Here is a 26,602-nt window from a genome sequence, read left to right as displayed (position 1 = left end):
ACCTTTCATTTTTTTTCTTATTTTGTATTTAATTAAATTATTTTATAATAATATCTTAAACAAATATGTTAGATTTAAGGTTTAGTCGGATAAAAAGAAATAAAACATAGATAAAATAGAAAACTCAACTAAAATTGTAAAATTTTTACAATAAAAAAATTAAATATCTATATTTTAAAATGAAAGAACTAAAATTACATATTTTTAAAATAAGATGATGAAATATCTTAATTTTAAAATAAAAAAACATAATTACAAATCTAACAAAATAAGAAAATAATAATTACATTTTAACTTTTTTTTTACACGGATATGCTGTTTCATGTATGACCATTAACAGAACTGATTTAGACAAGTGTGATCAAAGCAAATAATCTTACTAGACTATGATTACAAAAATAATTGAAGTAAGATGTGCTAAAAAATTTCACCCTACAGTTATTATCACCACTACTAAATATGGTATTGATCTAAATCAATCGAAAAATAAAGCAAACTGCTAATCATGTCTAAACAACTGACTAGTTATGCAATGCTTACATCAATTAGAGATCCTAGGTGTGCTACTTTTCCTGACATTCCAACACTTCAGCTAGAAATTTACATTTTTTTTCTTCCGAAATCGTCTTTGCTGAATGTAAAAGACATAGCCTGCTCCATACCTACTGATATGTCCTGTGTGCAAGAAAATATGTAAAAGACATTGCCTGCTCCATACCTATATATATATATATTTCTGAGTTTGATACAAAAAGTGCCACGGGATATTTTATAGGAAAAGACAATCAGGCTAGAGAAATATACTATATATAAAGCTACCAATATTAAATTGATTTTGTTAGAATGCAGAAATCTAGAAAATTAAACTCGGTTTTGATTCACAAGTGCCTATGTCTCGGAAGAACAAATATAACACATCAATTTTCACTATAAAGTCCAGAAGAAATTCCACTAAATTGATTGGTTTGAAGTGGAACTGTTTCACGTATCGTTTTCTCAAAACTGATTAGGCTGTACGTTTTCTGTTTTCTCGTAGAAAAAGAATAAAGCCAGAGCAAGTAGACATTGGAACATGTCATGTCTTCCAGATTCAAAAAAGACATATCAGTACGTAAGAGACATTGCCAGGAGGCCCTGGACACACTAAGGTTGGATAATTTTTTCCATAAATATTTATAGGAAATAAAATTAATTAATTTTTCTCATAAATTAAAATAAATTTATGTACTTTAGATTTTAAGGAAATTGAACAACAGAGCTTTTACAAAAATTTAGTGTATTATTTGAGTGGATTGTGGCTCTCATGTTGTGTGGGAAAGTTGTAACATTGAAGGGAACTGGGTCTTATCTAAAATGGCTTAAGAGACCAATAAGATGATTGAAAATTCAAAGTCCATCGACCCACCAAACAGAACACTTGTGTTTCTTTTCTGAGTATTTGCACGTGAAACCCCAATAATTCCTCATGCACAAGTGGGGTCTAAAAGCCACCACTTCCTCTTTTGTTCTCATGCTAAAATACACTACTCACAATTAACAATATCCTTCATTAGGCCTTCAACTTCAACACTCCTACTCCACTCACTCTCTCTCCCTTGCTAGCTTCCTTTTTAACTTTTCCGACATTCTTTTCCATCAATGGCTATGGCACCGGCAATGTTGCCATTCTTTCTGTTTCTGTCCCTTCTTTCTCTGTGCCTCCTCATCAATGCAAACGGAGTGAGTTCCTTTGAAGAGAAGAAGATATTCAACGTGCAAACGTTGCAGAAGAAACACCAACTTGGTAACCAGCAGGCTTGCCTCCTCCCGGAATCAAGTGAGTTTAGCGGGAATGCTGAAAACTAATAACACCAACTTGTTTTTCTGAGCTTTGTGTCATGTTTCTCTTTGGATCTAATAATACTTCATGAAAACTACTCTTATTTTTACTGTTAGCATCTAAGACAAAGAAAAATCTCATCATTGGTCTCTCTCTCTCTTTGTCAAAGTCTTAAAGAAGAGATTACTGCCTTTGACAAAGCATGTCTTGACTTTAATATCACTTTGGATAATATTATGTTTTCTATTGTAAAGTGTGCTTCAAATTAAAAGTATAAGCCTCTATGGTTTTATTAGTTCAGAAGTGAAATCCCTTATAATCTGAATTCTCAGGAAAGGAGAAAGGTGCTATTATACTGGAAATGAAGGACAGAGGACACTGCTCAGAGAAGAAAATTGATTGGAACAGAAGGCTTCAGAAGCAGTTAATATCAGATGATCTTCGCGTTCGTTCAATGCAAAACAGAATTCGAAGAGTAGTCTCCAGCCATAATGTAGAAGCTTCACAAACCCAAATACCACTATCTTCTGGTATAAACTTGCAAACCTTAAACTACATAGTGACAATGGGATTGGGTAGTACGAATATGACTGTGATAATTGACACTGGAAGCGACTTAACCTGGGTCCAATGTGAGCCTTGCATGTCATGTTATAATCAACAAGGACCAATATTCAAACCTTCTACCTCCTCTTCCTATCAATCAGTTTCATGCAATTCATCAACCTGCCAGTCTCTTCAATTTGCCACAGGAAACACAGGAGCATGTGGAAGTAATCCATCAACTTGCAACTATGTGGTTAACTATGGTGATGGATCCTACACTAATGGTGAGCTAGGTGTTGAACAACTTAGTTTTGGAGGTGTTTCAGTGAGTGATTTTGTATTTGGTTGTGGTAGGAACAACAAAGGTCTATTTGGAGGAGTCTCTGGTCTTATGGGCTTGGGAAGAAGTTACCTCTCATTGGTATCTCAAGCCAATGCCACATTTGGAGGAGTTTTCTCATACTGCTTACCAACGACAGAATCTGGTGCTTCTGGGTCATTAGTTATGGGTAATGAGTCTTCAGTTTTCAAGAACGTTACTCCCATCACTTACACCAGAATGCTTCCAAATCCACAGCTATCCAACTTCTATATTCTCAATCTCACTGGCATAGATGTTGATGGCGTGGCTTTGCAGGTTCCAAGCTTTGGCAATGGTGGGGTTTTGATTGATTCCGGCACAGTGATCACAAGACTGCCCTCATCTGTGTACAAGGCATTGAAGGCATTGTTCTTGAAACAGTTCACGGGTTTCCCTTCAGCACCAGGGTTTTCAATTTTGGATACTTGTTTCAATCTCACTGGGTATGATGAAGTGAGCATACCTACCATAAGTATGCATTTTGAGGGCAATGCTGAGCTGAAGGTGGATGCAACTGGCACATTCTACGTTGTGAAAGAGGATGCTTCGCAAGTTTGCTTGGCGCTTGCAAGTCTTTCTGATGCATATGACACTGCTATTATTGGGAATTATCAGCAAAGGAACCAAAGGGTAATATATGATACCAAACAGTCCAAAGTGGGATTTGCTGAGGAGTCATGCAGTTTCGCTTGAACAGGGAAATTTGATAGTATAATAGATGCCATTATGGAGGATGCAATTCTTCAAAGGAGACTTAAGCAACAGCGTCAGCAAGCAAAACCTTCCTGTTCTTTTTCAATTTTCTATTTGGACCACATATATACGTAACTATATTTGCCATATAAAGAATTACTAGAATAATTTGACATTTATGAGGTTTTTAACTTGATAAATCATTGTATTTTAAACTATAATTTATGAAAACAAGGAAGGTTTGAAATGTAAATGGATTCGTTCCCTTGGTATAAAAGATGTTGTAATATTCTGTCCGTCTGCGGCTTTGAGAAGGATTGGTCCCCCAATGGTCATTAGATTTATTGGAATTTCCAAAAGAAGCATTGTTTCTTTTACTTCCAACTACGACTAGCGTTACAATTAAACCCGGACCAAATGGGTACTTGTAACAAGCTCTTTATTCTTTACCCGATGTGTATGACTCTAAACTGGCGTTTAGAAAACAGAAATACTGTTTTTAACTAGACTATTTTTTTCAAGAATATCAATCCTCAAAAGAAAAATTTCTTGGATTTTTTTTTATAAAATATAGATAATTGTTAGTTAACTTATAAAAGAATAGGTTTATTATTTACTAAGCCCCGTTTGGCGTGTCGGTAAGTTTTTGGCTTTTGATGTTTAAATACAATTTTTAAAACAAAATACATTTTGTAAAAAATAAAGTTAAAATGGTTCTTAATTTAACTTTAAAAAGAGCATATTCTTTCTGCATTTAATAACATCCTTTCAACTGTCTTCACCACCACCAATATTATAGTTGTTCCCACCACCATTAGTATTGCCACCACCAATAAAACCGTCTTCTAACAACAATTTGTTAATGTCTCCCTGTTTTCCTGTGGTCTGTTTTTACTCCGCAATCATTAAAAAAAAAATCGCCTTTTAAATATCACTGACGGCCACCTAAAACCATAAAATATTATGCACTATGATAGTTACTAGTATAGTCATAGAATAGACCATCCCTTTCAATTTCAACAGAAAATACAACCAACCTAAAACCATAAGATATTATGCACTAAGATAGTTAATATCATAGTCATAGACTATCCCTTTCAATTTCAACAGAAAATACAACTTTTGAGGAGCATTAAGTTCTTCAAGGGTCCTACAAAGACCATGGCAACCATGAACTACCCTTCAAGAGTGACCTGTTCATATCACCAAGATGATGACGAAATATTACACAAGCTGCATTTGACATATCTTTAAATAAACACCATGCCATGAATAATTTTCATCGACTGCTATATAATACTGCTTGACAGACACTTCTGCATAATACCTTTTGACTAAGAGGCTCAACTAAAATTGAGATTTGTCAAGACTGTCAAAGTATGGATGATCAAGTGCTGCCTTAGCAGATATTCTCTCAGAAGGATTATACTTGAGCATTTTCTGCAGGTGAAAATTTTTTTTGTTGAAAACGGGGAAAGTGAATGTAGCATGTATGGAAGTTATTTGAAGTATGGTATTATATTATGTAACAAGCTCCAGCCAAGTAGATATGATACGATGTGATTCTGCTCAATCTAAAAACTAATTCAAGTATATGGCATATAACAAACACCAGCCAAGTGAGATACGTTACAAAGATGTTAACATGTAATTGGGGGTCAATCTATAACTAATTTTTCAAGGATGTCATTTATTATGAAATCTTTGTTACTGTAATAATTTTCTCTAACATTTTTCTTGAACTCCTTCTATCCATTTTTCATAGGACTAGAAACCATGTCATCCATTTCATTCACATATGCCTCTAGTGACTTTGTGCTCGCCAAAAAACCCAAAATAGAGATGGTATATGGTATTTGAAGTATTAAGGTATATACATAACCCAAAATTTGCATCAAAATTTCAGATCTATACTTCATTAATGTTACTTCACAGCCCAAGATAAGCTGCAATGCATCATTGTAAGATTATCATCCTGTTTACTAATTAATTTGGGGGGAAACATACATTGCAATGAAAATGAAAATGAAATAGAACACCTATGTCACACAGGCAGTCAAAGGCCAGTCCTGCCTTTGCTTATTCTGGAGTATGATCCTCCCATTAAAATGCAAACGAAAACATTTTGATTTTATTGGATGGCTAGGATACAGAGAATCTATGGGGAATCCTCAACATTAAGATTGAAGTTTCTGTTGTAGGAATATATGTGTATGCATTTTATGTGAAGGGATATGAATTGAGAAGCATAAAGCATTTAAGAGATAAAAATAGAAATACTAACCGAAAGAAGGTCGACTCCATCAGGTCCTAAGGAAGGCACATTCTTTGCCAAGCTCTGAGGTTCCCAGCGTGGGTACACATGCCAATCACGCAGAGAAGTAACTCCTGGCCAATTCTCCTCTGTTGGAGTTCCCAACATCCTTGAATGATAAAAAAATTAGGAAACACCGTAGTTGAATCAACAGAGTATGAGAAGGCAGATAAGAAATGTGACTACTAATCTATCCACAAATAAAAAAAAAAAAAAGTTTTTAGGTATACTTGAATATGTGAATGAGCTGCTGGAACTCAGAATCCCCCGGAAACAAAGCTTGCCTCCTCACCATTTCGGCTGCACAGAGAAACAAACAAAAGGACAAGGAATTGATTAGGGAGTGCACATAAGATGGTTCAGCCAGAATCATGTTGAAATACTAGTTAACATAATTTTAGGTAAATGCTGAAGTAAACAACATGTTTGGTTCTACATTTTGAATGTGATTAGTTCAACTGGTTCTAGTTTTCCCCCTAAGCAAAATTAACATGGTTTTTTCTCTTTACATCAGGGTTCCAAACACCCACGTTTATTTCTGCTTTGATGAGTCCATAATAATAGATTTTGAACTAAACAATTTTAGATAACTTTTGTGTTGGATCAAAAGCTTTACACTGAATTTGACTTGACTACCAATTTACTTTTGGAATAAAGACATTGAAACACAAATCACAGTACTTACTTCAAAATGAAATTTAACTCAAATCCATTAAATTCAAAATCAATTTTGCAAACATTGATCCAAAGACTCACAAAGTAATTAGAATAGAGAGAGAGAGAGAGAGAGAGAGAGGGTGGACTGACTGACCAAAGATGCAGCCAACAGACCAGATATCAACCCCAGTGGAGTAATGGGTAGAGCCAAGGAGAACCTCGGGGGCACGGTACCAGAGAGTAACGATCTCGTGAGTGTAGCTCTTGAGAGGGACGGTGAAGGCGCGGCCGAGGCCGAGATCAGCGATCTTAAGAATACCCTTGTGCTGGTCAAGGAGAAGGTTCTGCGGCTTGAGATCGCGGTGGAGGACACCGTGGCTGTGGCAGTGAGCCACGCCCTTGCAGAGCTGGAAGAGGAAGCTCTGGATGAGGGGAGGAGGGAGGGGCCTGGGATTGGGGCCCTTGCGGTGGGAATCGATGAACTTCTTGAGATCGGTGTCGAGATACTCGAAAACAAGGTAAAGGATGGGCTTGGTGAGGGGGTTGGAGGAGGATTTCTGGGACTTGGGGACCTTGTCGACGTGTTCGACGGAGAGGAGGCGGACGATGTAGATGGATTGGGAGAGAAGCTGAAGGAGAGACACCTCGCGTAGTGCGGTGGGAGGGACACCCTCCTCGTCCATCTCCAGACGCGTCTTCTTCAGAGCCACCAGGCTCCCACTCGCCTTCTCCCGAGCCTTGTACACTTTCCCGTATGTTCCTTCTCCCACCTTCTCCAGCTTCTCGTACTTTTCCATTTCTCCGACCAAATTAGGGCTAAGGATTTCAGATTTCAGATTTTTATCAACTATTATAACGTAACGGACACTTCCAGATCTAGCCGCGCCCTTTCCTTTTCAAATTCTCTTTCTCTTTTCATTTTTTTTTTTAAATTATACTTCTATTCCTTCACACTTCTCGTGCTTCTCATGAAATGATTTAACTATTTATCCGTTACTAAATCTTTTCGATTTGCTTCCTATAATTTTATAATTTTTATTTTTTTTAATTTATGATATTTTTAATTCTTATAATTTATATTTTTATTTTACTTTTAGATCATGTAATTAAAAGTACTTTTTTAGTCCCCATAATTTATATTTTAATTTTTTAATCTAAATTATAGAACTAAAAAAAATAAAAATCATGAAATTATAGAGACTAAAAAAATTATTTTCAAAATTACATGAACTAGATAATTAAAATATAAATTATAAGAATTAAAAAATTATTTTTAATCTATAAAGACTAAAAAAATTACTTTTAAAGACTAAAAAAGTAATAATCATAACATGATCAAATGAACAATTTAACTTTTTTTATTATCACTTTTACCAAATTACAATATTATTCAATATCTTATATCATTCAAAAGTTTAATAGAATAATCATATATAATTATTATTCATAAATCAATTAATAACATTAAAGTAATTGATGAGCAATTATAAATGATTATTCGGTTAAATTCTTTATAAAATAAGTAATTTTTGTGTTTTTAGTCTTTAATCTAAATTTTAACTAATTAAAATTAATAATTTTTTTTATTAAAATATTTATTTAATTCCTATAATTTCATGATTCTTATTTGTTTTGAAATTAAATGAATAATCTAATTATTATTTTTTTATTATCACCTTCAAAACCTTTGACCAAATTATAATATTATCTGATAATATAACTATTACATTAATAATCAATATCTTATAATATCATTAAAAAGTCTAATAAAATAATTATATATAATTATTATTCATAAATCAATTAATAACATTAAAGTAATTGATGAGCAATTATAAATGATTATTCTGTTAAATTCTTTGTAAAAAAGGACTTCCATATTCTAAAAGGAAAAGGTTGGTACATCTTATTTTTATTTTTTTTCTTCCTATTGTTATTAACTCAGTTTAAATAATTGTGTTGTAATTATATTTGTGTTAAATTATGGTAATCCAAATGATTTTGAATTATCATAAGTCTTCTTGAGTTTATTTCTCCAGCATGTTTTTTCGAGATGCATTGTTATTATAATGTAACGTGTTATAATCTTCTTTCTATTTTTGGTGGTTGGTCCATCGACTAATACAACTGTTTTCCTTGGATTCTTATGACTTGGACTTCGATCCGTTTTTCAAATCTGTTTATTTTCTAATCCACTTTGACCGAAAAATTCAAATTCATCGAACTTTTCAAGAGAAACCAAAACCCCTCTATTTTAGTACCCTCTAAAATATGCATTGGGGTTTTCCTTAAGTTTGAACCATTGAAATGATTTTGGTAGAAAAACTCATTTTCTGGAATCATGTGTTTTGTGAACTTTTAATGCACTCCGTTTTCAAATTATTTGAGGTTTTGAGTAGAATCAAAGCTAGTAAGTTGCATTTTTTTTTTCTTCCTATTGTTATTGACTCACAGTTTAAATAATTGTAGTACAATTATATTTGTGCTAAATTAAGGTAATTCAAAATAGTCACAAAAATTAACTTGGAAAATATTATGAAATTAAATAAATTAAGAACTTTTGCATAAATCAAAATAAGATCTGTGAAGAGGTTTAATAAAAAGATTAAGAATTGTTATATGAGTGAAAACAATTAACTGAAATTTAAGCAAATATTTAGTTGACAATTAAATTAATTGGAAGAATATAATAATAAATTAATCGATTACATGAATATTATATTTAATTAATTAAGCTATAGATTAAGTTATAATAAAGAGTAATGGGCTGCGTTGGTTACTTGAAGAGAGTGGGGTTTTTGCATTTCCCTTTTTCTAGCCAAGTCCAGGGGTTTTATTTGGCTGTGATCGACACTCCATTTATTAATGAATAAAATTTTGATTTTAAATGAAGCGTTAAAGTCCTTGCAAGCAAATCACCAGAATTCAACTCGTGACAACAAGAGGAGTTTTCATTTTTGTATATTCCTCTCTTTTTGGATTGGTGTTAAACGTTTAGAAATGATTGAGAAAATACTATGATTATAAGAAAGAGAAATAAATGTCTAAATTTTAAGCAATACATGTAAAATGGAAAAAAGAGAGTAATGGTTACTCTTCTATAAAATGACAATTTTATTGAGACTAATAATTAATTATTAACATAATTAGTGGAATACTAAACTAGTATTGAAATTTAAATGAAATTGAAAAAATAACGAATGATATTACTTCTATTTATCCAATTATTAATTATATATTACATTATATTGATCCAATATATCCAATAATTTTTAAAATATTTATCATAAAATTCAATAAAATTATTAAATATAATAACTTATGATTAAATGACAATATAAAATTATTTTATATTAATATATAATCATTAAAATCAAACAATATTTATTGAGAAGAATCATTCTTTTAAATAAATTTTAGAATTTAAAAATAATTTTGTATCTCAAAGAATATCTCTTTCCAAGGATAAACATTGATCATAATTGTACGTAATATAAATAAATACTCTTTTCATTTAAAAGTGGCTAAAGTTTAAAACCTTTTTACATAGATTAAGAATAAAAATAAATACATTACTTATTAAAAAAATTATTATTACTTATAATTATTGAATGATTAATGATGGTGGTTGAAAAATTGATAGGCATAATATTCAAAGTTATTCGCTTGATATAATTTATTTTGAGTGATTTTAGAATAAAAGTTTTCATGTTTCATTGAAAACTACCAATTAATACGATTTTTTAATGCTAAAATATTATTACCAATTAATACCAATTATGGTTGGTTCTCTCAAATTGCTGAAGTTTCAGTGAAAACAACAGCCTCTTCCAATTTTTAGTCTTGATCCTTCCTTTGTTGCCTTTATATCTTACTTCCTCAACATTCCTCTGCATAGCAATCAACTTAACTTGTTGGATTCTCTCTATTCATTCATTCCAATGGCTTCCAAGACAGAAGGTAAGGGCATTGGCATTCACTAATGCCTTTATACCTTGTTGCTGAAGGTAAGGGCATTGACATTGCCATTGCCTATGGATTAGACAAGAAGGCTTCCAGGAGTGGCGAAAAGAATGTGGTTATCTTCGACCTCGGTGGTGGAACTTTTGATGTCTCCCTCCTCACCATCCAGGAAGCTATTTTCCAAGTGAAGGCCACTGCTGGGGACACTCATTTGGGAGGTCAAGATTTTGATAACAGGCAAGGATTACTCCCCATTTACATATACGATTTTCTGGTATTTGAAATAACTCATAAACTTAACTGTTTAAATCCTCAACCCATAAAAATTGAATCTTTTTTATAAATGGCTGAACCAAACACTTTTTTTTTTTTAAAGTATGCTAAAATTCTTCTTTTCTTTTTTTTTTCCGGATCAAGGGACTAGAAATTTGTTGGAGTAAGATCAGTTATGAACTATAACTTCTATAAGGAAAAGGTGGAAATGTGAGTTATATTCGTTGAAGTATGCAATTGGTTCTTCAATATTGCTACGTGAAGTGAAATATTGCCAACTGCCTGTAGTGTTGGGCTGTGTCGAATTTTTTTGGTAGATGGTCAATAGCAAATTTTTGTTTGTAATTTATTTTTAAAAATTTGATACGTGCGGTGTTTGTAAATATTTAAATATTATTACAGCTGTTAATTATACGTATGAAAATATTTTTTTAACGTATTGTTTTGTGACAATTTTTGACTGTGAATACCGTGAAATTATTAATGGTGTTACCCTGCTAATTAAAAAAATGTTGTTACCCTTAACCTTATGGAATGATTATTTTGAATTGCTTTAAAAAAAATAAAAAGATGAAATTATTTTTTTTTTAAAATAAAGGGATCAAACTGAAAAAAAAAGAGCAAGAGTAAAATTTAACCGTTGATTTATTTGGTTAAGTTTCATCACTTAAGATAAAATTTCTATTTGTCCCAAATTCTACAATATATATATATACACTACCATAAAAAGTTTTAAATTATTTTATTAGTGTTATTTTTGTTAAGAAAAAATAAATTATCCAACATAATGTCAATGCTTAATTTTCTACTTACAAAAACTTAACCTTTTTGGCTGAGAAAATATTTCAACATTAAATTTTCAGTTAAATTTATTAATTATATCAAGAACTCCTTATTTTTATTATTATTTTTTTCAATTCTTATATACCAAGAATAGAAGTCCTCATTTTTTTAAATAAAAGTTGAAATAGAAAAATGAAGCCATGCGTAAAATGATGACAAGCACTTACCAAAAAAGGACTTGGCTCTCCCAAAGTGAGAAAGTCCAGTTTAGAAAATATAAGAATTTATATTTTATAATTAATTGTTTATTAGAAAATAGTCATAAACATTATAATAAAATCAAATACATAAGTAACAACACAAAATTAATTTTAATCCCAATCATTAATTTTTTTAATTAATAACTATTATTACATTTTATCTTTTAAAGTACACTCTCCTTCAATCCCAAAAAGAAATTGAAGAAAAATATATTCACCAAGGCAAAATGCAATTGAAGGAGAAGAAACCTTACAAAACCTTCACACGGTTAGCTGAGAAATATGGGCCTATTTATCCATCAGAACTGGTGCTTTCACTGTCACTGTTGTAAACTCTATCCATGTTGCCAAGGAGGTTACAACTCACTAAACCACAAGCCCACATCCACATCCACTACTGTTTCCTACCTTTGTTTGGCAGATAAAGGTTGTGGTTGCCATTACTAATGATTATAAAATTTATCATTTTTCTACAACCAACTTCTGGCATATACACCTGTTCTTCTTTATTAACTTTTATAGGAAACAAACCATATTTACTTATTTAACCAGAAGTAAAAACATATTCTGTTTGTAATTGATTTGATCTTATAATTTAAGCTTTTCATTATTATTTTAGGATATGGTAACAACATTTTCATCCATGTCAAACAAGCAGATATCAACTGCACTCAAGACTTTGACTTTTGATAAATGCATGGTGGCTGCTAGCCACTAGCCCACTACAATGAATTTCACAAAATGGTCAAAAAGCATATTATTATTTCAAACGTTCTTGGATCCAACGCACAGGTTGGTTACAACTAACAACATTCTAGTAATTTGAGATTATTTGAGTATATTCTCTCTTTGTGGTTCCTCTGAAGTTTCTTTGTTTTTTTGCCTCTAAAAATTCAGAAACGACACTGTCCCCTCAGAGAAGCCATGATGGAAAATATTTCAAGGTAGTTTAATGAACATGTGAAGAGCTCCTCTACTTCAGCTGTTAATTTTAGGAAAATATTTGCATCTGAACTATTTGGACTAGCACTGAAGCAAGTGAGTCACTCCTTAAATAAGAATTAAGTAATAGACATATCTTTGAGACTATAATAACAATTGCAAGAGTCAAGACTTGAACATGGAGGAATTTGCAGAGCGTGGGAAGCAATGTAGAATCCATTTATGTGGAGAAGCTTGGTGGTAGTTTGTCAAAAGATGACATACATAAGATTCTAGTGGAAGGTGCAATTGAGGTGTCAGGTGGATTGGAGAGATTTCTTTCCAAGCAAGAGCTTAGAGATGAAAATACAGATCTAATTTGCACTTCGGCGGGAATGTAGTGATGGAGGCTTTGATTGATGAGCAGAAGAAGAGAATTGCTTCGGGAAAGGTATGTATGGGTATGAATTTCTTGTGCAAATCTGCAACAGATACATAATTCGGTTGTTTTTTTTGGAATGTCACAGGAAGAAATTAAATTGTTATATTGATTTCCTGTTAACTTAAGCAAAAGAGCTGACCCGACAGAAGAACAATATTGAGTCATCAGATAACATATTAGTCACAACAGAGTGGGCTATGTATGATGTATCAACTTGCTAAAGACAATCTATTGGTCTGTTCAATTAGTCTTTTTTTGTCACTCTTTTCCTTTGTGTCGTATGAACTATGAAGGACCGTCTGCATGAGGAGATCCAAAAAGTGTGTGGAAATAAAAAGCTTACTGAAGACAACTTATCTAAGCTACCATACTTGGGGGCTGTCTTCCATGAAACTTAAAGGAAGCATAGTGCAGCATACCCAACTGGAAGGCAGGTTGATTAACTGGTCTTCTACATTTACCATGTCATGCATCTTATATATAAGATTCTTCCTAGTTGTATATCATATGCTTGATTATCTTAGAACCAATGTTAATTGACCGGCTCATGTTAACACTAACAGGTAGCTATAATATAACATTTATGAATGTAACATGGACAAGAATCAATGGGAAAATCCTCAGCAGTGGATGCCTAAGAATGCGTTTGGATAGAGAATTTTAACTGAGAAAAGTAATTTATCAGAGAATTTGAATTTCTGTAATTTAGAATTTATTGTTTGGATGTTTTTTACCAAGAATTTAAAATTTTGGAATTTTAAAACAGAATTTTAAACAACTAAATATCTGGAATTTCAATTTCCTTCTAAAATGTGAGAAATTGAAATTCTCTTCTTACAGTCTTCTCCAAAAAACACAGTATGAGCTCTTAAAATATATCGATCGGATGTGAGCATAGAGGAACACGTATAACTAGCACACCAACCATAATTTTTCTTTTTTTTTTCATTCATTTTTTTCATCCTCATAATTTTAATTTTGTTTATCCAAACACAAAATTTTGAAAATAAAAGAATTTCAATTGAAGTATTTTAAATTTATCAGAATTTTAAATTTATCAGAATTTTAAATTTCTCCATCCAAACACACTCTAAGAGATTTCTTGATGAGAAATATGACCCTAATGAGTGTCTACAGGGGCTCTTCAGGCAATGTTGATAGCTTGCACAGCAATTGGTAGACTTAGACTGGTTCAGGAATTTGAGTGGAAGCTCAAAGAAGGAACTGAAGAAGGGATGTGGATACTGCCAAGAGATCATTAGGCATGACCAAATAATTGCCAATTTGCTGGCTATATGTTTTAACACACACATCTTGAGCCAGCGTTATACTGAAGCATGAGGAACTTATCAAACAAATTCAGTATTAATAAAATAAGAATGAGATATGGGCTTTTATTATATTCGCTATAATGTTTATGCTTCAATTTGAATACCTAATCATGCATGTAGCAGATAATAATAATTAAAAAGGAGACGACTTACCTAAACAGTTCTTAGATATTTTTTTATGTTGTTATTCAATCAGATAATAATAAGGAAAACTTACATTTACCCTCCTGAAGTTTTTTCTTAAGCGTCACTCACATTAAAGAAAGAGGATGTGAGTCAGATCACTTTATCAAGGCCCCATTTAGATAAATTTCTTCGTAAACACTTGTACAAATTTGTTTGTGTTCTTCCTTCTTATGTTTTTCCACCTATAAATGCTTGTGAAAACAATTATCAATAAAAATTAAACAATGTGTGAATGTCATTTAAGAAGACATTACAGGGATGGTAAATGTATTTTTCTTCGTAATAGTAACAATAAATTGGTTGATTTTATACTCTCTTAAAATCTATTTTCAATGAATGAAATATTATTTTTGTTCATTCTTATTTTATTATTAATATTATATAAGTGAAAAACTTCAATATTATATATATATATATATATATATATATATATATATGTGTGTGTGTTGATAAGAGAGAGGGGAGACATAAGTATCTTCAGGTGTATTCATAAAAAAAAATCAATCTAAATATCAAAACAAATAATCATCATCGTCATTTAGAACTAAGTGGCTTATTGGGGGATCCACCTTTTAATTATCATGCTAATTAGGTATGAATTCCTAAACCAAAAATTAACTTCCAACTCTAGTTCACAGGCTTAAAGATTTTAGCTAGGATGTGACTAAAAAAAATGTATAAAGTAAAGCCCAATAGTTGTGATGTATCATAGCCCTAAGTACATGTACTCACACGGCATATCAATATTTTTTAAGAGAGAAAAATCAAATTTATTTTAGGGGAAAATGACATGGAGTAAGTGTATACCGACCAAAATGGAGAAAATACCAGCAATAAAAACATGGATCGAGCTATGATTAATTTCTGGGCTGCAAAAGCTATCGTCTACATCAGTAACAAAATGATTACAAGCATGAAAGTAGAAATAGTCGAGACAAAAACATAATGGACTCGTTTGGAGACGGCCACAATAAATAGCATATTTTCTCCCCGTTTTTCCGTCCAAAAATGAGTTCTCTCATCTATTTGACAACTTATGTAGACGGGTGTTTTCACTGTCATTGTTCTCAACTACCTACATCCATGTTAATGTTGCCAAGGAGCAAAGCCAAATTCACACCTACATGCACTATTGTTTTTGTTTGGCAAATAAAGCTTGTGGTTGTCAACTTGTGATTAGTGATCACTACTGATTATAAAATTTATCATTTTTCTTCAATCAACTTCTGGTCCCTTTACTCTATATACACCTGTTGTTATTGATTTCCATTCTTGATTATATTATGTTATTATATTCCGTCCAGAGGTGTATCACAAATTATAAAAATTAAAATTAGTGACTTCAGAGGGAATAAAATAAAAAAGTATAAGATTTTACTTTCCAATTTTCAATCAAAATAAAAATTTATTTATGATTTTTTTAAAAATAAGTGAATGCACTTATACACTTTTATTATAATGTAGGTCTACCACTGATTCAGTTAGTTAGACTGACTGATCAGGGTTTATGTGACTCCAATTAAAATATATATATATATATATATATATATATATATATATATATATATATATATATATAAATATAATATGAGAAAAAATCATGAGATAAAATTAGGTTATGTATATGATGAAACTAAAAAAATAGCTCACATATACATATTAACTTATGTATAAATTAATTTTAGTTGTTAGGAAAACATTCTCTAAATACTTGTGGAAAATTTATTCAAACATAAAGAGACACGATGTTATAATATATATATATATATATATATATATATATATATTAATGAAGTGTTTATGTATAAGAGATCATTACTATTTTCCCTCTTCTAGGGTCTCTACTCAACTACCAACTGCTACAACATGAACAGAAAAAGGAAAATAAAAATGTTATTATAGAGAAATAAAGGAATAGACCTACTTTTTCATTCTCCTCCACTATTTCTATATATTAATTAATGCCCTTCTTATTGGATGACTTGGTCATATTTATATAACTCCTCGGGCCTTCACTCTTGAACTGTATGCGTGTGCAGTGCAGTGGTCCTCTCTCTCGTTGCCAGTTTTCATGGCGAAGAAATCACAGAAAAGCCTCAACAGCACTGGGAAGCGCACACGCAAAAGCGTCCCAAGAGACTCACCTCCACAACGAAGTTCAATCTATAGGGGTGTCACAAGGTTAATATATATTAATTAAATCTGGATCTCACTCTATATATAATTCCATCTTTCTTTTTCTTCCCATTCCCATGTTGATGTTATATTCTCAAATATGTGCATGTGATTGTTTTAGGCATCGATGGACTGGTCGATATGAGGCTCATTTGTGGGATAAGAATTGCTGGAATGAATCACAGAGCAAGAAAGGAAGACAAGGTTCTTCATTATTTTGCTCTCTATAATCTCCATATAATTTTCTGATTTCCTTCACTTATATGATTATTTGATTTACTGTCATATTAATTATGTTGTGTTGGTTGAAAATGGCTATGGAAAACAACTGGATGCAGTATATCTAGGTATGATTTGAGAGTATTAATTAATTAGCTTGCATATATAACAAAAACCTTCATTATTTGTTCCCCTTAATTTGGCGGATGGGGGACGATTTAATGATTGCAATAAACTTGGGTTTGCTAGGGGCATATGATGATGAAGAAGCCGCAGCACGTGCCTATGACTTGGCAGCATTGAAGTACTGGGGCCAAGATACCATTCTCAATTTTCCAGTAATTTCTCTCATCTTCAATTCGATTTTTTTTTTTTGTTAAAATGTGTTTATTCATAAATCAGATTTGATCCATCACTTCATTATATATATGTTTTTGGTTCTAGTTATCAAATTATGAGGAAAAGCTCAAGGAGATGGAGGGCCAGTCAAAAGAAGAATATATTGGATCCTTGAGAAGGTTTATTTTTAGTTATTAAATACATTAATTTTCATACATAATGCATATATATGGAGCTATTAAAGCCGTTTCTTATGATATTCAATTTTCATGGATAAATCTTCTCCATTATGCAGAAAAAGCAGTGGATTCTCTCGAGGAGTTTCAAAATACAGAGGCGTAGCAAGGTACTTGAACCTTGCTCTGTTCACTGCAAAATGGTTTTGCAATTTTCCTTTTTTTTTATGTATAGGTTTTTGTAACGTGTCAATCTCTTTTACGGGGGATCATGGTCAACAAAATAAATCATTGATATCTTTGTTGAATTCAGAAAGTGGGGCATACGCGAATATATGTACCAAATGTTTTTAAGAACATAAAATTGTGGTAATTATGTTAGTTAAAAAGAAATTAAAGTAGTAGCTGATTTAATAACAAGTCAATTTAATAAGAGAGTTGAATAGAGAATTAGTGTTTTTTTTTTCGGGGGGAGTATAGACTAAAGAGAATAGTTTAAATAATACAAAATATTTTATTTATTTTTTGGCTTACAATAAATGAAATTTTAGGTTGCAGTTTGTCAGCAAAATCCAATATTCTGCGAAGCAATATTAAAAAAAATTGAAAATGTATCCGATTTTGGATGAATTGGGATAGAGAGAAGAGAAATAGAAATAAAATAAAATGAGAAAAAAATAATAAATATAATAAACAGTGTGATAAAAAAAAGAGAAATGAAAATAAAATAAATGTATATATTTATATCTTTCTGAATGATAAAAAAAAATATATTAATAATTATTCAGCAATATTTTTGGAAAAGAACTTTAGTCAGCCCTTACCTGTGTAGGTTCTTTCAAGCCCATGAAAATTGAAATCCATAAGTTCGGTCATTAATGATGCACATTGATTGAAGTTGCACATATTCTAAAAAGTTATGAAATTTGAGACATCTATAAACAATCAAGTAGTATAACATAATACTAGTACCTGTGAAATTACAATCACATATAATCAAAATAATTAGTGGATGAAATTTTTAAATCGAATCTTAGCATTTTTTTACATATACAAGTTACTCAATGTCTCCAACTTTACAGTTCATTCGCATAGAAATTCGCATTTCCTCTCCATATATTTCTGTGTAAATAGTTAGTAGATTGGTGGAAAATGCTCTGAACTTTAGTTTTAAATGTTTAGACACCACCATAACGGAAGATGGGAAGCTCGAATTGGAAGGGTCTTTGGCAACAAATATCTATACCTTGGAACTTACGGTAATTTCATTGTCTATGATCTAATGTAAAGAAAGCGCATGCATAGATGGATGCTACTTCTTATTGAAATTTTATGTGAATTTCGTTAAATAAAGAATAAATTTATATCATTGAGTGTGACTCACATAAAATTTAGGATTAAATGTAATTTTAGTCAATTCATAATTTTAATTTTTCTATTTTAAAATTAAAACATTTATTTTTCTTATTTTAAAAAATTTGTAATTTTGGTTTTTCTATTTCAAAATATAAATATTTAATTTTTATATTTTAAAAAATTGACGATTCTGGTTTCCTTTTTTAGAAAATCTATAATTTTAATTTAATCTTTAATTTTGTATATGCTTTATTTCTTTTATTTCTTATTTTGTAACTAATTAAATCAAATTTTGATGATACCTTAAATGAATATATTAGATTTATAATTCAATTGGACCAAAAGAAAAATATAAAATATTGACAAAATTGAGAATTTGATCAAAATTACAATTTTTTAAAATAAGAAGACTAAATATCTATTTTAAAACGGGAAAGACTAAAATTGTATATTTTTTAAAACAAAAGTACTACATGTTTGAATTTTAAAATAGGATAACCAAAGTTATGAATAAAATAAAATAGGGACCATAATTACATTTATTTCTAAAATTTATATAATAAAAAAATGTGTACAGAAATATATTATTAACAGTTTTGAAAAGTAATTTTCCTGCATTATATTATTGTTATTCAAATCTCAAGATGTCTCAAAATAAGAATATTGTTCGTTATTTTTTTTAAAAAAATTGAATATGTGATTTTAAAGTGTGCGTCTATACATATAATTTGTCAATTATATAGTTCAGGGGACGAAATGTTTTTTAAAATCCTAATCAAAAGGTCATTTTCTATGCATTTGATGTACAATTCTCTTAGACAGAAGCATATGGCCTTACCTTAGCATTTGAATGCATTTACATGGTTCATATATAGCATTTCATTATCATCATTTATATTTGGTTATATTTGCTACGAATTATAAAACATGCATGTGATATGGGCCTATGTCAGCACTCTAAATAATGAACAAATTAAATTGTATGTTTATGTATTGGTTGAATATAAACGAAATAAAGTAGCTAATATAGGTGTAGCGATGTTTAATTAATTAAGAGAGGATGTACCCATACCTGAAATTTTGAAAATGTATTTGACCATTCTTTCCGGTTCTAACAAGAAAGTACCTACTTGGTTTCAACATGGTCCCGCGGATCAAAATAGTAGGACAAATATAAAGGTCAACATATGCAATCAGATCATATTGGTTGTGATATAGATCACCAAACTTCAACTGCTTAATAGAGCTATTTAATAATGATATCATTCTTTTCTAGTCATTTTAATATAAACCAAATCGGAAGAAGAAAAAGAGAAATCCTAGACCGACATATGCAAACAATAATACAATTAAATTTGCTTACATGTGTGTGTCCATATGTTATTATGTCGTATTGTAGCTACACAAGAAGAAGCAGCCGCAGCATATGACATGGCAGCAATAGAATACAGAGGACTTAACGCGGTTACAAACTTTGACCTGAGCCGTTATATCAATTGGCCACGTCCTAAAACAGAAGAAAATCATCAAACTATTCCTAGCAATGAAAATGTAAACTCTAATGCTGAACTTGAGCTAGGTTCGGCTAGTGATGAGATCACAGAAGAGGGTGTAGCACCATCTTCAGAATCAAATCCTTCTCGTCGCACATTCCCTGAAGACATTCAAACAATTTTTGAAAATCAAGATTCAGGCATCTACACTGAAAATGATGATATCATTTTTGGTGACCTGGGCTCCTTTGGTGCACCAATTTTTCATTACGAGCTTGATGTTTAGAATTGGAGGACTTCTTCTGGCCAATACGTTATTTTTCAAAAGGGGGTAATCAACCAAAAAAGATGATAAAGAAATTAGGGGGTAAGAGTAAACATTTTAGAGATCGAGTGGAAGATTCTTTAAAAGTAACATACAAGGGGGGAAGAGGGATTGGATCATTTTATTTGCGATAGAACAAGATGCATGGCATACAAGTACAACTGCCTCATTTTAACAATTTAGTTTTATTATGTATGTCTCCACAAGCGTGGGTAGATGTCACAACATTTAGTTATTATAAGCAATAAGAATAATATTTTTTTAAAGATAAATGTTAAATTATTAAATCATATTTAATTTGTTAAGTTTTAAAGATTAATAAAAATATTTTTTAAATGTTTAATGATGATATTTTGTGTGTCATTCAATTCTAAATTATTATTGATATAATTTTTAAGATAATTTTATTAAAATCAATAATTTATCTTAAATAATAATTTTTTATTGAATGATAATATAAAATTATTTTATATTATTAATATATAATTATTTTTTTTCATTTCTTAATTAGTCATATGATCACGATTAATTTTAAATTTTTGCCTCCCACAATTGTATTACAAACACATTTTGTCTTTTTATGCAAATTTGCAACGAAATAATTGATGTGTTTACGGAATCAAACCCAAAACAAAACTAACATAGTTTTATGTCACTTTAACATTAATTTACACACAGGCGCACTAAAGCTAACACATTTTCATGTTACTTTAACATTAATTTTCATTTTTAACTATACTTGTTTGTCTTTTTTTATAAAAAAAAAACTTGTATATGTAATTACCAATCATAACAGCATTAATCCTTATTCAAGCGACAAATTACTGTCTTTTGACGAGGTGATTGATGTGTTTAAGGGATTAAACCCCCAAACAGTTTTTTTTATTTATTTATGAAAAGCTAACTCATTAATCTTCAAAATTTACACACAGGAAGAGTCTTAACTCACGTGATTACTTTTTCATATATTTTATTTTTATTTTGTTTAAATATTATGATTTGTTGGATTTACTTAGATTAATAAGATGAAGCGGTGATAAGATGAAGCCATGAAGAGCCGTGAAAAAGGATAAAATAAAAAGAAATTAATAAGTGTGGTTTTTTTTTTCCTCTTAAATTATTCAAAGACAAGTTGCGTAGGTAGGTTAATAGTTGTGGAGATATATTGGGCTCAGCAATGAGCAGGGCTCCGATAATAAGGACAAGTACAACTCTCCCACCGGCGAGGTATTGCTTTCACCGGGATCACTGACGTTGTCAACCAAAATCCATCCAAAAGAAAAAATGAAATTTGAATAATAAGTTAAACTTTTAACAAGATAAAGAAAAATAAGAATTAATAAAAATTGAAAACAAAAAATGTTTGTATAAGAAAATAATATATTTATATAAGCTTATTATATGAAAGTAAATTGAAATATAGGAATGAGACACAGAGGATTAGACGGGATGAATATGAAAGATGTTGAAGAAAAAACAAAATAATGGGAAAAAGAAAACCACGAGGCGAATAAAAATAAATAAATATAAAAAGCAAGAATCGTAAACATTAATTTCACGTTTGAATATTTGGTGATCGAAATTGGAAGATTAAAATTAAAACACGACAGTAACTAACAATATGGCTACAATAGAAATCACGATCAGTGGAAAAACGACAAGTCGTGTAGGCACGCAGGGAAAAGTTGTGGAGGATAGAAGCTTCCCAAGTAACGAGTGGCGTAACTTGTGAGTGGGAATATCGACAAACACAGCTCAACAACTGTGTCTGCCCAAAAGTCATGTTGATGTTCTTCTTCTTCTCCTTGTTCGCCTCCACTTTTCACTGAACACTTATTACTCACTCCTTCATGGCCACTTCGCTCTCTTTCTCCATTTCTCCCAAAACCACTGCCACAACCTCAGCCTTCCGATTCAAAGTCTCCGCCATGGCTACCACCATCGCCGCCCCTTCTACCAAGGTGGCTCCCGCCGTCATTGTCGGCGGCGGAAGAGTGGGTAGGGCCTTGCAGGACATGGGCACCGGTCAAGACCTCCTCGTTCGCCGAGGAGAGTCCGTACCTCCCAATTTTGAGGGTCCCATTTTTGTGTGCACAAGGAACGATGATCTTGAATCCGTGCTTCAATCTACACCTTCTTCTAGATGGCGTGGTAAATACTCCTACTTTTTTCCTCCATTGGGTTTGGTTGGACAATGTTGTGTTGTGGGTATTAACGAGTTGTTATTGATGGTGTTGGTGCAGCAGATTTGGTGTTCTTCCAGAACGGAATGATGGAGCCGTGGCTTGAGAGCAAAGGTTTGGAAGATGCAAACCAGGTGTTGGCTTATTTTGCTGTCTCTAAAATTGGAGAAAGCCCTATTGATGGTAGGACTGATACCAATCCTGAAGGACTCACTGCTGCATATGGCAAGTGGGCTTCTGTTGTAGCTGCTAGATTAAATGCTGGAGGCCTCTCTTGCAAGGTTTCTTCTTTTTACTGTCATACTACTCCCTGCCCTGGATTTACATAAATCTTGATATTGTGCGGTTAACTTGGTTATGGACTAAAATGATAGCAAGTTTTAAACTTTAGAGACTATAATTACAGTAAGTTGTATATCTGAGTGACTAAAATGTTAGTAATTTTGATTTCAGAGTTTTTTTTTTCTTTTTGACATTTCTAATTCTGAGTACTATTGAGACAACACCTCACAAAATCAGGGACTAAAATGGGGTTACTCTAAAAGGGAATATATATATATATATATATATATATATATATATATATATATATATATATGCGTGTGGCGAGGGGGGGGGGGGGGGGGGGTTGGGGGTGGTTCTTTTTAATTTTTGGGATTTAAGTGTTTTGATTCTCATGTGTTATGTTTTTGGTTTGCTTAGCTTCGAGGTTGAAGCTGTAGGATGTCCTTGTGCAATGTCAAAAGCAAATATTTACACATCTGATACGTATATCACACGCTGATGTATGTCTCAAAATCCAGGTTCTTGACAAGGAGGCGTTTCAAAAGCAGATGTTGGAGAAGCTTATATGGATTTGTTCCGTTATGCTTGTTGGAGCACGGCATGGAGGGGTTTCTGTAGGTGTCGTGGAAAAGGAATTCCGCACTGAAGTAAGTTTCACAATTGACATATTCTCAAAGTTAATATGCTAATTCTGTTAAACCTGTTTGGATAAGCTTCTTCATTAATATTTATATAGGAGAATAAAATAAGAAGGAAAAAAGCTTCTTCAGAAAACTAAAATTAACTTATGCATTAGTTAAAATCAGCTTTTTTTCCAAAAAGTTGATTTTAACTTATGTTAAGTTAATTGTAGCTTATGGGAGAAAATTTATTTCATCTTTTTTCTTTTTATTTTCTTCTCTTATAAGTGCTTATGGAGAAACTTATTCAAACATGGTCTTAATCAATGACATTACGTTTGATTGGAAGACAATATTAGATGTACATGATCTGATTAAAATTGGGTAGTTAATAGGATGGTTGGTAATTGCAATCAGTATCCTCTCTCTCTCTCTTATATATATGTGTGTGTGTGTGTTTTCTTGTTTTGGATCTTGAAGAGGTGTCTACTCACTACTCAGTGACCGTTCTCAATTCCTATGGCTGAGTCTTGGGTGAAATCAGGTTAACATGAAATATGTTCAAATTTGGTTGGATTTGGTTTGCTTGAAGGGTTGATCCTGGACTAAAGGAGCTCTGTCCAAAATGGGTGACCTGATATTAAACTTGATTTGTTGCCTTGAATGAAATCTACGATCTATAAATTGTAAATAAACTATGTTTGTCATACAAATTTGGGCATAAAATGTGGGCCATAACAAGAGAAGGAAGAAAATGTAGAGATTTTTTGACAAACATCTAGAGCTAATATTGATAACGTATTCAACACTAAAAATGTTAACACTGCAATGAGAACTGACTGATGTTTGCTCTTTCAGTTGTCCAGCCTTATAACAGAACTGGCATCAGCAGCAGCAAGTGAAAAGGGGTTAAAATTTGAAGAAGCCATGGAAGAGCGCTTGTGTGCATATTCTCGAGCTGTAGCCCACTTTCCCACGGCAGTTAAAGAGGTAAATGATAGGGTTAGTGGAATAAATATTGGATTCACTAGATATATAAGTTCTTATCTTGGTTATACTTGTACTTGCAGTTCAAATGGAGAAATGGTTGGTTTTGTTCTCTCTCTGAGAAGGCTAATGCCCAAGGCAAGCCAGACCCATGCCCTTTGCATTCCCAATGGCTAAAAGAGTTGAGAATTGTATGAAGCTTGAACTCTAGTGTGTGTGTGTGATGTGTGCAAGGTTACCAGCTTGTAAGAGTTATGTAGACTTAGGGTGTGTTTGACCTATTCAACTCTCCCCTTCCTTTTATTTTTTATTTTATTGCTTTGGAATGTGTAAAACCTCCGTCCAGTCATGCTGAAACGGGTTTCCAAACACACACTTAGCCACTAACAAGTGATATAGTTTCCTGAGTGTAAGTTTAATTTAGTTAATAAAGTTCAAATTTCATTTCCTTCCATTATATCGCTTCAAAACAATTTTGTTGACGTACACACTTGAATCCAAAAACAATTGTATTGACGCATTTTTACGTGTATCTTTGAAAGGGAAATAAAGAGATCTGTCAACACTGAGGACGCGTTTGGCAAGGGAGAAATCTTTTTATATTTGAAAAATACCATTTGTGAGAAAGTCTATTTATGGGAATCTTGATCTTTAAGAATATGTAAAATATGTTTAGTTAATAATATGTTTTTGGGAATTAAAGATTCATATAAAATATATAATTAAAATTTTTTGGATTTCCATGACCAATTGAAAAATCTTTTTGTGTTGGCTCTTGTCAATGGGTACATCATTTGTCAAAGATCTTTGGATTGATTGAACCTTGATAGCTTCCTATTATCAAACTGATATTTTAACGTGATTCTGGAGAATTTAATGTATAGTAAGCTTCCTATTATCACACTGATATTTTAACGCGATTATGAGGATTAAATATGCACTTAATTACGTTCTATATTCTTGTGAGACAACATTGTCTTCTGCCAAGATCAACCTTTGTCCCCACATAATATTGTATCTTTGTTGCTTTATAATGGTATTTAGGCCCATGTGAACCAAATCGACTGCATAACGGGCATCCATTTTCTTTACTTGTCCACACCCATTTTCTTTTTTAAACCCTAAATTATCCTTGTAAGCACACACTCCCCCAAACCCTAATTACATGTTCACTCCCTCACTCCCCCTTGCTATTAACTGCATCTAATACAACATTGCGACATCTGAGAATCCAATTCAACTTATTCAACTCGGAAAACAACAATGTTGGTGTCGGAAAATACAACACCGTCACCCTCCTCCGCCTTTTCCTCACCGTCATTGTCCTTCATGGCACTATAGGTGTCGACAAGTTCTGCATGCCGGAAACCTAAAACAAGTTTTCTACATGATCCATCACCATGACAATTGTTTTAGAGGCTTCGACGGCTAATTGTACTATATCCAATTTTAGTATGTGAATGCATATATTATCAAAGTGTTCTTTTTTTATAAAAAAAAGCCAATATTATTAATTCGTACCTTATAAGAACCATACAAGAACAAATTCTTGCTGCCTCTAGATCTGCAATCAAATACAAAATCGTACCCCAACCAACACTTGGCTTCAATCAAAAGCACATACTTAATGCTTTACATGTAAACAAAAGCTACAAGTTGAAAAACCATGAAACTGGACTCCACAACACCAACTAACAGCACTAAAAAACCAATCACCGATACCCCACGTCCCCAACCTAATGGACATAGGAGTTAGGAAAGCTATCACCTGCAACATAACCAACGAGACACAAGTTTCGTGTCATTGTGATTTGTCTTTAATTGTTGATTTTTCAATTTTCTGAAATGTTGCAATTGGGTTATGATGCAATTGGAAATTTGCAGATAAGGGGAGT

The 26,602-nt window shown here is 31.9% G+C and overlaps 4 protein-coding genes and 1 pseudogene across 9 annotated transcripts; 4 read left to right on the top strand and 1 right to left on the bottom strand.

The window, feature by feature from the left end:
- Positions 1-1,518: 1,518 nt before the first annotated feature.
- LOC114418031 (aspartyl protease family protein At5g10770-like) lies at positions 1,519-3,716 on the top strand. Its single transcript, XM_028383161.1, has 2 exons — positions 1,519-1,816; positions 2,152-3,716. Exons 1-2 carry the CDS (start codon positions 1,639-1,641, stop codon positions 3,417-3,419), a joined length of 1,446 nt encoding a protein of 481 aa, XP_028238962.1. The 5' UTR covers positions 1,519-1,638; the 3' UTR covers positions 3,420-3,716.
- A 649-nt stretch (positions 3,717-4,365) lies between these two features.
- LOC114418032 (cell division control protein 2 homolog C) lies at positions 4,366-7,324 on the bottom strand. 4 transcript variants are annotated; one of them, XM_028383164.1, is made up of 5 exons: positions 6,545-7,322; positions 5,964-6,033; positions 5,704-5,842; positions 4,747-4,859; positions 4,366-4,652 (listed from the first exon to the last, which is right to left on the bottom strand). In XM_028383164.1, exons 1-4 carry the CDS (start codon positions 7,185-7,187, stop codon positions 4,767-4,769), a joined length of 945 nt encoding a protein of 314 aa, XP_028238965.1. In that variant the 5' UTR covers positions 7,188-7,322; the 3' UTR covers positions 4,366-4,652; positions 4,747-4,766. The 4 variants fall into 4 exon arrangements, with proteins under 4 accessions (XP_028238965.1, XP_028238964.1, XP_028238966.1 ...); XM_028383163.1 differs by having other exon boundaries at positions 4,366-4,612; XM_028383165.1 differs by lacking the exon at positions 4,747-4,859 and having other exon boundaries at positions 4,366-4,612; positions 6,545-7,324.
- Positions 7,325-10,372: 3,048 nt separating this feature from the next.
- LOC114419231 lies at positions 10,373-13,686 on the top strand (annotated as a pseudogene).
- A 2,856-nt stretch (positions 13,687-16,542) lies between these two features.
- On the top strand, positions 16,543-20,898 carry LOC114418030 (AP2-like ethylene-responsive transcription factor At1g16060). Of its 2 annotated transcripts, XM_028383159.1 has the most exons (8): positions 16,546-16,730; positions 16,846-16,928; positions 17,063-17,071; positions 17,193-17,281; positions 17,388-17,461; positions 17,578-17,628; positions 18,641-18,717; positions 20,214-20,898. In XM_028383159.1, exons 1-8 carry the CDS (start codon positions 16,621-16,623, stop codon positions 20,591-20,593), a joined length of 873 nt encoding a protein of 290 aa, XP_028238960.1. In that variant the 5' UTR covers positions 16,546-16,620; the 3' UTR covers positions 20,594-20,898. The 2 variants fall into 2 exon arrangements, with proteins under 2 accessions (XP_028238961.1, XP_028238960.1); XM_028383160.1 differs by lacking the exon at positions 17,063-17,071 and having other exon boundaries at positions 16,543-16,730.
- Positions 20,899-22,156: 1,258 nt separating this feature from the next.
- LOC114418029 lies at positions 22,157-25,161 on the top strand. 2 transcript variants are annotated; one of them, XM_028383157.1, is made up of 5 exons: positions 22,157-22,783; positions 22,879-23,096; positions 23,619-23,747; positions 24,579-24,710; positions 24,791-25,161. In XM_028383157.1, the coding sequence occupies exons 1-5, from the start codon at positions 22,483-22,485 to the stop codon at positions 24,902-24,904; spliced, it is 894 nt and encodes a 297-aa protein (XP_028238958.1). In that variant the 5' UTR covers positions 22,157-22,482; the 3' UTR covers positions 24,905-25,161. The 2 variants fall into 2 exon arrangements, with proteins under 2 accessions (XP_028238958.1, XP_028238957.1); XM_028383156.1 differs by having other exon boundaries at positions 22,162-22,783; positions 22,876-23,096.
- Positions 25,162-26,602: the final 1,441 nt, after the last annotated feature.

Source organism: Glycine soja, chromosome 7 (assembly GCF_004193775.1).
Source record: "Glycine soja cultivar W05 chromosome 7, ASM419377v2, whole genome shotgun sequence".
Taxonomy (NCBI): Eukaryota; Viridiplantae; Streptophyta; class Magnoliopsida; order Fabales; family Fabaceae; genus Glycine; species Glycine soja.
Note: the sequence above shows the minus strand (reverse complement) of the source record. Positions and strands in the feature narration are given on the sequence as shown.

Excerpts from the sequence above, each read along its gene's own strand:
- LOC114418031 (XM_028383161.1), top strand. The coding sequence starts at position 1,639 with ATGGCTATGGCACCGGCAATGTTGCCATTCTTTCTGTTTCTGTCCCTT. Across the intron at positions 1,817-2,151 it reads TTGCCTCCTCCCGGAATCAA|GAAAGGAGAAAGGTGCTATT; the intron begins GTGAGTTTAGCG and ends CTGAATTCTCAG.
- LOC114418032 (XM_028383162.1), bottom strand. The coding sequence starts at position 7,187 with ATGGAAAAGTACGAGAAGCTGGAGAAGGTGGGAGAAGGAACATACGGG. Across the intron at positions 6,034-6,544 it reads GTCTGTTGGCTGCATCTTTG|CCGAAATGGTGAGGAGGCAA; the intron begins GTCAGTCAGTCC and ends TTCTCTGTGCAG. Across the intron at positions 4,860-5,703 it reads ATGGAGTCGACCTTCTTTCG|AAAATGCTCAAGTATAATCC; the intron begins GTTAGTATTTCT and ends TTTCACCTGCAG.
- LOC114418030 (XM_028383159.1), top strand. The coding sequence starts at position 16,621 with ATGGCGAAGAAATCACAGAAAAGCCTCAACAGCACTGGGAAGCGCACA. Across the intron at positions 16,731-16,845 it reads ATCTATAGGGGTGTCACAAG|GCATCGATGGACTGGTCGAT; the intron begins GTTAATATATAT and ends TGATTGTTTTAG. Across the intron at positions 18,718-20,213 it reads TCTATACCTTGGAACTTACG|CTACACAAGAAGAAGCAGCC; the intron begins GTAATTTCATTG and ends GTCGTATTGTAG.
- LOC114418029 (XM_028383156.1), top strand. The coding sequence starts at position 22,483 with ATGGCCACTTCGCTCTCTTTCTCCATTTCTCCCAAAACCACTGCCACA. Across the intron at positions 22,784-22,875 it reads ACCTTCTTCTAGATGGCGTG|CAGATTTGGTGTTCTTCCAG; the intron begins GTAAATACTCCT and ends GTGTTGGTGCAG. Across the intron at positions 23,097-23,618 it reads CTGGAGGCCTCTCTTGCAAG|GTTCTTGACAAGGAGGCGTT; the intron begins GTTTCTTCTTTT and ends CTCAAAATCCAG.